The sequence below is a fragment of the Rhinolophus sinicus genome, chromosome 8 (assembly GCF_057876585.1).
Source record: "Rhinolophus sinicus isolate RSI-liver-muscle chromosome 8, RSI-T2T, whole genome shotgun sequence".
NCBI classification, from domain to species: Eukaryota; Metazoa; Chordata; class Mammalia; order Chiroptera; family Rhinolophidae; genus Rhinolophus; species Rhinolophus sinicus.
In genome coordinates, this window is record NC_142508.1 from 73,628,402 (window position 1) to 73,640,414 (window position 12,013).

The window sequence follows — 12,013 nt, forward strand, 5'->3', positions numbered from 1 at the left end:
TTTTCATTGGCCAGGGTTGGGAAGAACAATATGTTTTGCATAATTCTTCAAGCAGCTGTAGGGAAACAGACAACCTCATAGAGTAATGGAAAACTATGAAACTGTGAAATGCATGTGGCCCTTAACTTAGCAATTCAACTTCTAGGATTTTTGGTGCAATTATACTTTCCACATGTGCAAAAATATACATGCACACTAAAGTATTGTTTTTATCAGCAAAATCTGGAAATAGTATAAAGATCCATTAATAGAGCAGTGGGTACACAAATTATATATTTATATATAATTGCATATATATATGCAATTATATACATGCAATTATATATAATATATATATGTGTGTATGTATATACATATATGGAAGCTCTATAGGCAGCCCTGTGGAACTATGTCCTACACAGAATTTTAGCAAAAAGACAGCTGCAGAATGTGTGTCCATTATTCTACCGTGTTTGTAAAGACCTGTCCGCTTAAACTCTTGTCCATATCTAGCTGGTCCTCAGAGGGCGCTCAGGAAGCTGGTAGCCATGGTGCCTCTGAGGCTGGTAACGGTGGTGAGAAAAGAGAGAGAAACTATTTTCATTAGCTACTCTTTCTGCATTTTGGATTTTATACTTTTGAGCAAATATTATTGTTTCAAATAAATGCAATAATTAAGTCATTGTTTGAGAGAGAGCAAGAGAGAGGTGGTCTCTGTTCCCTGAGGAACTTGCAGCCTCGTGGGAGTGGCTGGGAGAGCAATGCGTGGACAAGGAATGTACTCGCATGTGTCCAGACTCCGCCGTCGGGAAGCCCTGATTCCTTGGGCAACTCACAGCGGCTCTGGGCCTCAGTATCTGCAAATACAAAATTAGTAACATGATTTGGTAGGTTAGTGAGGATCTAACTGGAGGAGAGATGTGAAAGAGATTAATCATATATGAGGCACCTTGGGCGTCTGGCAAATCACTGAGAGCCAGATTTTGTGATTTTCTTCTTCAGAAGGAGCCACAGAGGAGGAGAAATTGCTGAGCAGGAAGATGATGAGATACTGGGCCAACTTTGCTCGGACCGGGTACGTGACCCTCCGGGCCTCCCCTGCAGCCAGCCGGGTCGGGTGGTAGGGGATGGAAGCCTCACTCCTGTTTCTGTCCCTTCCCAGGGACCCTAACGGCGAAGGCCTGCCTCTGTGGCCGGCCTACGATCAGATGGAGCCGTACCTGCAGCTGGACTTGAACCTCAGTGAGGGACAGAGGCTGAAGGAGCAGGACGTGGAGTTTTGGACGAAGACTGTCCCCCTGCTAATGTCCACTTCCGGAGTGCTCCACTCTCCTCTTTCCTCCTTCATCTTCCTGTCTCTGCTCCTGCCTTTCTTTTCCTCTTTTGCTCCTTGCGAAGTTATCGTTCTATGATTCTGGTTAACCTTCTCCTTCTACGATTTCTCTCGCCACCTTTGACTTCATTCTGTGTTTAGCTACTTTATAGAATCACGTGCTTTAGCTGATCTTTTACCGCCTTGGGGATGGTCCTTAGGGAATGGTTTTCAACATCAAAAAATGCAATTTGCCCTGAAGACTGCCAGATTTCTTCAAGAAACCTGCAAGAGGGCTGGCCTATTAGTTGGTATGATAATGACCTTGTTATGCCTATGAAATAAAATCAGAATGTAAAATGGATACAGGAACAGAAATTAATTCTGGGCTGAAAACTCCAGCTCCCACCCCGGCGTCCAAGCTGAAGTGGACTGTCTACCAGAGAAGGTGTCAGTGTGTGTTATCTGAAATAGGAGTCCTCCATTCCCAATCCGGGTGAGTTTCAACCACAAGCCAAGCATGGACGTCCTGAACCTCACTAGGTTGAACTGGGTTCCTTTTCTGGCTCAAAGATATATGAGGGAGGGAGAATGCCAGAGAGCCTCCTTCTCAGCAATGGAAATCAGATGTCCTCCAAGGTCAGGAACACAGAAGTCAAACCCTAGGCAGCAAGTTCAGGTCAGGGACACCACGGAGAAAACATGTTTCCCTGATGGGGTCCAGGCTAATCCATCATCCAATAAGTGAACAGACAGGAAGCAAACATTCACACAACTGAGAGTCTTGTGATATAAATTTGATAAGTTCACTCAGAGAAAATAAGGTGTTTTAAGAAAGTGTAACAGGGGAACTTAATTTGAATTGAAGTCTTAGGAGGTTGTCTCTGGAGAAATAAAAAGTAAAAAAGGATGAATTTATAGTAAAAAAGGATGAATTAAAGTTAACCAGATGACGGGATGATGGGTAGGGAAAATTGTACATAGCTTAATTCAAAGGGTACACTTTTACATTTTCTATCCATATAATCCCTACTATGTCTTCATATAATTGACCACAGTACTTCATTTTCCTTTGTGACGGCTTCGAGATTACACGTGAAGTGCAGAGGAGAGTTTCTGAGATGCCCGTAATTTGGGGTTCATCTGGTCAGAGATCAACTCATAGCCTGAATCTGGCCCCCAGAAGTGATTTGTTTTGCCAACATAATGTCAAAAAGTGTTTTGAAATTAGTTTCCAACTAATTTTAAATTAGAAGAATTTCACATTAAAAGCCATGTTTCTAGTTATGCTAGAAGAAAAGAAATGGAAGGCGATCTGGCAATAGGCAACATTGGAGCTGCACATGGTAACCAGCGCTTCTGACAGCCCATATAGCACCTTTGTACATGTTAGAGGGTCTTCTTTCCTCAAAACCCCCTACAGATATCTTCCAGGAAACTGTCATTGATACATATCTTTGTCTATGATGTGAATTACATCACCTCTGAAGTAGTGCCCTTGTGCAGTGCACAACCTACACAACTGTTCTCAGTGACCCTGATAGAGCAATCTGCAGAAACTGAGTAGTGGCTACTCCCTTTACAAAGGCACGAGCTCCCAACTTTCCACAGTCCTCACTATTCCCCTTAGCCTTGTGCCTGGCCTGTTTGAAGGCATTTAAGTTAGGACCGCTGATCTCTCATTTTATAGTAATCTGTGGAGAGGTGAAGGGATTCCCCCAAGCCCTCTCAGTGAGTGAGTAGCGAATGAAAACCAGACCTTGAGTCTCCTGTCTCTCCAGAGCAGGACTCTTCCTCTCTTCCTGCCAGGCCTCAGGAGAAGGTCTTAGGCTGTTGGATTGATTGTCTCTGGTTTAGATGTTTGTGGAAGGGGTGGATCGTGATGCTCAGGCTACTTTGTGGCTCTGGGACGAGGGACTGAACCACATACAAGCTGGAACTTCAATTGCCTCTGCAGCTGCAGAGGACTAATTTCTACATTGATATTAGACTAAACTAACAGCTCGAAAACATCACTCAACTCATTTTTTAAAATACTACCATATTAAATAACATTACCCATTTATATACTTCACATAGTGTCAGCATCCTCAAATATGGTTCTAATTTTGGTAGCTGTCTTGCAAGAGAGAGCGTGTTTCCAAGTCATCCAGCTACAGGGCTCTGCTCTCCCCTTGTTCCTGTCCACGTGCAATCAGATATATTACTGATTTAAAGTTGAAATATAAATGCCACTTGGCATCCTGCTTTTTTCATTTCATTCAGGGGCTTCTATCGGGTATAATTAGGAGACTCACTGGGAGGGCTTTCCCAAAATCCCAATGCCCACGTCACACCCCATTCCATCTGCAGCAGAATCTTCTTGGCTGGGACCTGGAAATCTATATTTTCAGTTGTTAAGTGTTCAGTGCATGTCCCTGACTAAGAACTGAGTATTAATAGTGTGGCATGTATATTTTCCAAGTTTCTAGAGGATCTTAAAAGAATCAGCTTGCATATCTGCCTGATGTGGAGACGACACAATCTCTTCAGCCTGCTCCTGGACATTTGTGAACATAATTTGTAGAGCAACTTTGGGAGTGAGTATTTTAGTTTTTTAAATTATTTCTGACACCCGAATTTGCAGGAGAAGATGGACAGGGTCCAAAGGCCATGCCCTTTTAAAATCATTCTTCTTATTTTCTGCACATTTACTTCCCTAAAGTGTCACGTCACTTCATACTCATCAGCAACACAGATACGTGTGTTTCATAATCATCTCTACTTTTCCATCATTGTAAAAACAGAAAATATTTAACAACTTTCTCGTTGTAAATTAAACATTTATTTATTGATTTGTTACAGAAAATCCTTTTTCTCCCCCAAACAATGTTGGACCTGAGTCACTAAGTCAAACACCAACAAAACTCCAGAGACAAACCAAGTGTCTTCCCCTGTGAATTTCCTAATGTCCAGCAGAGGGCAGCAGCATAAAAAGGGAAAAATGCTTCTCTCCACTCTGAGGCTCCTGAGGTGTTTGTGATGGGATACTGCAGAACTTGGTAGGAAAAGAAAACCGCTGAAAACAGTTAAATCACAAACCAATACCATTTATCCTGTCCTTTTTCCTTGTAACACTTGGAAAGTGGGGAAGTACAATTCATTACCTGAAAAGTCTAACTGAAATGACTCAACTCACAGGCAGAGCAGAAGTTGGGGCCAGCAGTTTTTTCTTTCCTAATGTTTGTACATTCCCATCAAGTCCCCAGACGTTCAGATAGGCATGAAAGAGTCCCTCATCCTGGCGCCCCCGTTCCTTCCTCTTCCCTCAAGGGTGCTTTGGACTCGACTTTTCTGCTGGATCCCAAAGCCCAATTCTCCTCCCAGCTCAGGCCCTGGTTGCAAGTTAAGGTTTTACCCTGGGCAGAGGTGGGGAGAGGGTGGGATGTGGGCGCTGCTCCAAGTAACACATATATAAGATGAACCTCCCTTCACACAGCTGAGACAGACCTATTGGGTCAGAGCCCTGCGTTTTGCTAAAATTTTGTGTTAAGAGTGTGCCTCATTTGTGTTAAGAGTGCTTCCTCCTTTCCTGGGAAAGGGGGAAGGAGCAGGGAGAGGAAAACCTAACTTGTTACTTTATTGTGTCAAAATACAAAGCAATTCCTTGGCAAAGAGATGGCTGTGCTCCATGGATGGGTTGGAGCTCAAGTTGAGTCTTAAAGGATGGACAGGAGGGTAGGACCAGCAAAGGTTTGGGGGAAGCCGGACCACAGATGCACAGTGGTGCCAGGGGGCCAACCAAGCAGGGGCATGGCTGCCATTGGCAAGGTACTGGAGCTCACCTCGGAGGCCGAGAGGAATAATTCTTAACCTTGACCTGCAGGAAACAGATTTCTTTCTGTATAGAGGGATGATTGATAAAAGGTGAATTTATCTACCCATCTAACTGTCCACCCATCCATCCATCCACCCATCCATCCATCCACCCATCCATCCATCCATCCATCCATCCTTCACTTATCTAACTATCCATCTGTCATGTATCTATTTATCAATTATCTGGGCCCCTTAATATAGTTATACTTGGAGCTCTATTTGCCTCCTGGATTTGTCATATACAAGAGCCAATATAGTCAATATACGCTATAGGTAAATTTAAGTAGGATTTCTATTAGTACACATGCTAGAGCGATGATTGAAATAACTGCACATTAGACTATTTACATTCTGTTCTAGTTCTGTAATTTATAGTCTTCGGTAATTTTATCTACAGCAATCTTGTCTCCTCTATTAGATAATAAGTTATTAAGACCTGGTACAAATTTTTAAGTTTTTAATTGTGTATAATATACATATAAGGAAGTACATACTGGGGGTGCCAAAAAAATGTATACAAGTGGACACTTTGGTCAACGTTGCTCAAGCAGTAGTTCGCCGTAATCAGAAGGGTGTGGACGCTGATGGCAACCACTTTGAGTCCCTCTTGTAATTGCAGAAGTCACATGTGACTTGTATCCATCTTTTGTTATTGGTATATATTATTACAATTTTAATATAGTTTTTTCCTTTTTTAAAATGTGTATGCATTTTTGGCACCCTCTGCATGCATATATATATATATATATATTCACACACACACACACACACAAACACATATATATGTGTATATATATATAGTAATATAATATATACTAATATAAATTACATTACATATATGCAGTATATAGTGTGTCTTGATGAATTTTCACTGACTGACTGTGCTTGTGTCGCCAGCACCCAGATCAAGGCACAGAAGACCGCATCCCAGAAGCCATCTCAGCTGATTTCGAGGCCCTGCCCACCACCCTTCTTTACACAACGGTAACCACTGTCCTGATTTCTAGCAGCATGTTGTCATTTTTCTGGGTGTTGTACCTCATATACACTGAATCACGTACTCTTGCCTCTGGCTTCTTTCTCTCAAAGTCACATTTATGACACTCTCCATAGAGTATTTGGTTGTAGTTTGTTCTTTATCATTGCTGTGGAGTTATTATTTGTGTGAATGTGCCATAAATTATCCATTCTACTCTTGTTGGGCATTTGGATAGTTTCCAGTTTCAGGTTCTTATGCATAGAATATTATGGATATTCTAGAACATGTCATTTAGTGACTACTGCAATGCATTTCTTCTGGATATTTTTATCTACCAGTGGCTTTGCTGGGTCACATACATCAACTTTATCAGACACTCACAAAGTCTTCCAAAGTGGTTGGGCAGATTTGCCCTCCTACCAGCAGACTGAGATTTCCAGCGGTTCCATGTTGTTGTCAACCCTTGGTATTTTCTGAAGAACTGCTACACTTTATTCTTATTAATTACTGTGTATTTTTTTGTTTAGTTTTATTAGACGTAACAACTGATTTACAAAATGGCATTCCTGAAAATAAATTGACTCCGTGGGAACAGTGGGCCACTGATGGTCAGCTAGCAATATAAGGGCGGGAACACCTTTGTCATCATCATGACTCCGAGGTAGGTGACCGGGCATTGGCTTCATCGGGGCCAACGTTACTACAGCCATTTCTTGAGCTTCAGGGAACATCCTCCTTTTGACACTCAGATTTCTGGACAGAAATCGTATTACGTTGACGCTGCTAAGGCTTCTGAACTCTGTTGTAATCAGGTGATTGGATTCCCTGGATGGAGTCCAGTTCTAGGGCTGGCAGAGGCAGAGCCCATGTGGGAACTCTGGCCTGGGGTGGGTCTCAGAGGGAAGAGCTGCACTCCCATGTGCACCGTGGGGGATCTCTTCCCATCTGCTGCTTCCCACAGGTACCTAGTAACTCTAAACCCAGAGAGTTTTCTACTGTCCCCGTTTTGAATCCCTTTGTCTGGGCTCCCCCCAACCAAGCACTGACTTTCACTTGCTCCACTCAAAAAGCAGTTGTTATTGCTCTGTTCATTTTCCAACTTCTAAAATGCTGTTGCCGTCATCGCCTCTTCCATTCTGTTTGTACACGTGGACTTGCGCCTTTAAAGTCTATTTTATATCCTTTTAGAAGAATTTAGAGAGGGAGTGGAAGTAAATCCAAGTGTCTGTTCCTTCCTTAATAAGAAGTGGAGAACTGCTTTTTTAACGAACATATATGTTTCTATGTTTTTGACAGCCACATATCACCCCATACTAGGAATACTTAATAAATTATTTAACCATTTACTATTTTTGGTCACTAGGTTATTTCATAGTGTTTACTACTGTCAATATCACTGAGGAGAATCATTGGATACATACGCCTTTGGGCTTATTCAGAATTATTCCGAGAGAGAGACAAGCTAAGGCAACGGAGATGCCCCTTTTAAGTGTTTGGGTAGATTTTGCCAAACTGCCCCCCAGAAAGTCTGCACTCGTTTTTCTCCCATATTAGTGGTGCGGTTTCTGTTTTTCCACACTCTTTGCCAATACTTGGCATGGCCACTAAAATCATAAGGGTGAAAATCCTTGCCAATTCTCTAGGGGCAAATTGAGTATCTGGTTTTACTTTGCATGTCTTGATGCTCATGCTTATTGGTGCACTGAAATGACAGCTGTCAGTATATGATGGAATGGTGGGTACCGTGGACTGATGCGTCTTTCTCACATACACACTGTGCCTGCCCACCCCCGGTATGTTCCCGGCCTGCTTCCATAGAAAGAGAAGGAGGCACAGGACAGACAGAGATTTAGGGGATCTCAGAGGGTTACAACTTCCCTGTGACTCCTGTGACCTACTCCAATCAGCACTGAGAACCAGCATCGATTATCCTGGAATTTGCACACCTTTGTATAGTCTCGCATTTTGGAGATGCTGTGTCACAATTCGTGCTGAGGCCTGTGGGAGCCCAAAAGGCCCAGCTTTCACATGCAGAGAACTTACCCTCCCAATGACTGTTTAGGAGGTTCCTTTTCAGAGGCACCTTCTTGATCTCTCCAGTGGCTTACCTGCTTCTGCCAGATTTGTACTTTTGGAAAGCCTTACTGTCTTGCCCTTCTCAGGATTAAAGCCGTCTAAGGCTCCCTATTGTCTGGGGGTGAAAGCCGGCTTGGCTCTCCTTCGCTTGGCATGCAAGCCCTCGGATTTCTATTTCCCTGTGCAGGCTTCCCCAAGAAACCCACCTTGCACCACTACTAATGTTCTTTCTTCTTCTTCTTCTCCTCCTCCTTCTTCTCTGTCTTTGTTCCTCCAAATCCTGCTCACCTCTGAATGCCTAGGATAATCAGAAGAACTCATGGACCAGTTTAGGGTACAAGTAAACTCTGACAATTCTTGGGATAAGAAAATACACAAAGCGCTTCTTTCGTCTGATGTCACTGTCTTCACCCAGATGTCTCTATAAAATCTATAATAATAATTTGAGTTTGCTGAGCCATTTGAAACTATAATTCAGTCTTAACTTTTCTGGGCCTAAATTCTTATGTGTTTTTCATGCCTTTTCCTTTTTTATTCTTAAAAGTTTGAAGGAAACTTTTATCAAGCAGCCCTAGCAAACAGGAACTAGATTTACAATCAGGCTCCTGTAATTTAAATTAAAAAAAATACAAAAGGCCAGTGATTACCAAAGTGTAGTACACTTATTCCTGGATTTATGCAAGGTCATTTTAGAAGGTGTGAAAACAAACTTGAAAGCATTTATATAATGGTTATGTATTTATTTTGCTATGTGTTAGTGGGGGGATAATCCCTAATATCAAGTTAATGACTGAATGGGTATTATTTGTGGCACGAATCGCTAGCTGTCCATGAAATCCAGCCTGTCATTTTTGGTGCACAGCCAGACCACATTTCCCAGCCTTCCTTGCAGTTAGATTGGCCATGCGGTTAAGCTCTTTCCAGTGGAATGTGAGTGGAAGTGAGGAGTGCCACATCCAGGCCAGCCCCAAATCTGTCCTCCACGCTCCTCTCCATGCCAGCTGACTGGAATCAATACCCATGACAACGTTAGAAACCAGGAGGTAAAGATGGCAGAGCTGCCACCATATAGGTCCGGGATCTGCAAACTCTGACCCATGTATCAAATCTAGCCCAGCACCTGTTGTTGAAATAAAGTTTTACTGAAACAGCTGTGCCCATTTGCCTAGGTGTTTTTTATGAGGCTTTTGCTACAACAGTGAATGTGAGTAGCTGCCACAGAGACCCTATGACCTGAAAATCCTAAAATATTTACCAGCTGGCTCTTTACAGAAAAACTTTGTCAACTTCCTGGTAGATCCTGAGTGACCATATGGAGAACAGCCACTGGGTTGATCTAAATAGCACCCCACTTCTTTGCATAAGCAAGAAGAAAACCACTGACATTCTGGGACTATTGCTACTGGAGTTTCCCCTAATTTCACAATACGTGCTTACTCAGCAGGAGCTAAATTAGGCAGTCCCCAGGTGACAAGTGGAGAAGGCCTGAACACCAGTAGTTTGTGTCACGCAGGATGACCACTTATGCCCATAGTGGGTGCAGCTCTCCCCCACCTGGGACCCACCCCCAGGCCAAAATTTCACATAGGTGCTCTGCCCCAGTCAGTCCTAGGACTGGATGGTTCCCAGCAGGGAGTCCAACCACCTGAGAAAAGTCTTGAGAAGGGTGAACATACCGTGTTTCCCAGAAAATAAGACCTGGCCGGACAATCAGCTCTCCTGCGTCTTTTGGAGCAAAAATTAATATAAGACCTCGTCTTATTTTATTATAATATAAGACCAGGTCTTTATAATGTAATATAATATATAATACAATATAATTAATATAATATAATATAATATATAATACCGAGTCTTACATTAATTTTTGTTCCAAAAGACACGTTAGAGCTGATTGTCCAGCTAGGTCTTATTTTTGGGGAAACACAGTATTGTGATGATCTGAGTGTCAAAAGGAAAATGTTCCCTAAAGCTCAAAGGAAATGGCTGCGATAACGATGACGCTTGACCAAGCCAATGCCTGGTCACCTCACTGGTGGTCGTGATGGTGGACAAGTTTGTCTCTGCCCTTATATTACCAACTGACCATCCACAGCTCACTTTTCCCATTGAGTAACTTATTTTTGAGTATACACATTTGTAAATCAGTTAGAGGTGTTATTACTTATACTTCCGTGTGCACTTTCCATTTTTACTATCATTTTAATTTTTAAAAATGCAATGACCCATTTTCCATGCTTACCTCTACTCATGACAAACTGTACAGGTCTTCCATTTATGGAAATGATATAAAACTTCCTTTTTATTCTTGAAAGTGAAAAGAATTAACCCATTTAAGAAACACTGCTGATAATAGTAGAGAAGGTATGCTGATGTGGCAAAAGGTGCGACATTAGTCTGAGAATAACTGAGGTTCCAGAAACACTGCCTACAAGTATGTCCAGGCTGTCGGGGAAGGTGTTATAGAATCCTAGACTCACAGAGTTTTGGTCCAGGGTGGACAGTGCGTAAGAGATCACCTCACCCATAGCTACCGCTGCCTCTCACCAGCCCCTTTCCAGAAAGGACCCCCCCAGTGTCACCCAGTGGGGTTCCCAACCTCTGGTCTCCCAGTGCATTGTTCACCAGGACAAAGGCCACACCTGATTACTCCCAGGAGTAATGGGCAAGGCCAAGTGAAGGGCACAGGAAGACAGGGGCTCACACTTGTCCAGTGCTTGCTCTAGTACATGCTCGCCATATATCCAGTGAGTAAATTGATGGAGATGGGGCAGGGGAGGGGGGGTATTTGGAGTCCCCAGAGGTATTTTCTCTTCTAAGACCTGCCCAGCCGCTTAGGAGTTAAGGCCAGTTGCTACGATTTCACTCTCCAGACCTTAGGGAATTCCCCAAGGGAAAAGCCGTGTTCCCATTCAGCTGCCACTGAAACAAGAATGCTGTTACTTACAGCTACTGTGATACAGACGGATTCTGCACGTTAAGCAAAACTGAGGCCTGGCTTCAGGCTCAGTAGACTCCAGCCTCAGTCATCACTTCTGTAGGGTCAGCATGAGCCAGAAATGGGCTTTCCGGCTGCAGTCAGACGCGGCAAGCTCTGGAGGTGGCTGTCCATGTTTGTGGAGTTGGTTGCTGTCACAAGTGGGCATGTGATTGAACAGTAAGATTGGGAGAATGGTTCATCTCCACGTTTTATATTTTGCTAATACAGCACTCTACAATCTTCATAGGCTAATAGGCTTGGCTGTGTTCCCAGGTTGCAAAGGCCAGTGTGTGTGTGTGTGTGTGTGTGTGTGTGTGTGTGTGTGTTTTGTGCTAAGTAATTAAAATGAACCTCTTTGAGTGCTTAGAAGACAGCCCAAATTGTTCCAGGTGGATTGAAACGCGTGCTCTTTACTAGGGTGACTGGTGTTTCTTTTCTAAATGAAAGTAAGGGAGGAACCCCAGCCCAGGTCAGTCTTTGTAGAAGCAATCACCTCTGGGGACTGACTCTGAAGCTTTCACAAAGTCCCTCCCCCACGCCGGGGCAAGCCAGGAGATTTGTCCTAAATTCCCCCGTTGAGCAGCTGTGGGCCTGGGAGATGCTCTTCAATTTTTCCAGCTCGTTCTAAGGACCCCGATTAAAGCCTTCCCTTGGCCTAAAGGCATCTGCTTGTACCTACCTGCTTTGGGACGGTCACTTGGCACCACGGTTCAAGTCTGATAGGGAGAAACGCTTTGGAGCAAGTTGTTCAGTGACTCTGTAACCCGAGAGCTCTGTCGGGATGTTTTGGTGAAAGAGGGTGTGGCCTAGAGGTCCCAATGATGCCCAG

At 43.4% G+C, this 12,013-nt stretch overlaps 1 protein-coding gene and 1 long non-coding RNA gene across 12 annotated transcripts in view; one reads left to right on the forward strand and one right to left on the reverse strand.

Moving 5' to 3' along the window:
* Window positions 1-1,655, forward strand: part of CES5A (carboxylesterase 5A) — a 215,979-nt gene extending 214,324 nt beyond the window's left edge. For all 11 annotated transcript variants that reach the window (XM_074314847.2, XM_074314841.2, XM_074314844.2 and 8 more), the window contains 2 exons: window positions 982-1,054; window positions 1,142-1,655. In XM_074314847.2, the coding sequence (XP_074170948.2) occupies window positions 982-1,054; window positions 1,142-1,391 (323 nt within the window). In that variant the 3' untranslated portion in view covers window positions 1,392-1,655. The remainder of the gene's footprint in view (window positions 1-981; window positions 1,055-1,141) is intronic.
* A 2,226-nt stretch (window positions 1,656-3,881) lies between these two features.
* Window positions 3,882-12,013, reverse strand: LOC141567509 (uncharacterized). The gene is made up of 3 exons (XR_012490175.2): window positions 11,864-12,013; window positions 11,152-11,333; window positions 3,882-4,328 (listed from the first exon to the last, which is right to left on the reverse strand). It is a non-coding gene; the product is annotated as an uncharacterized LOC141567509 (long non-coding RNA).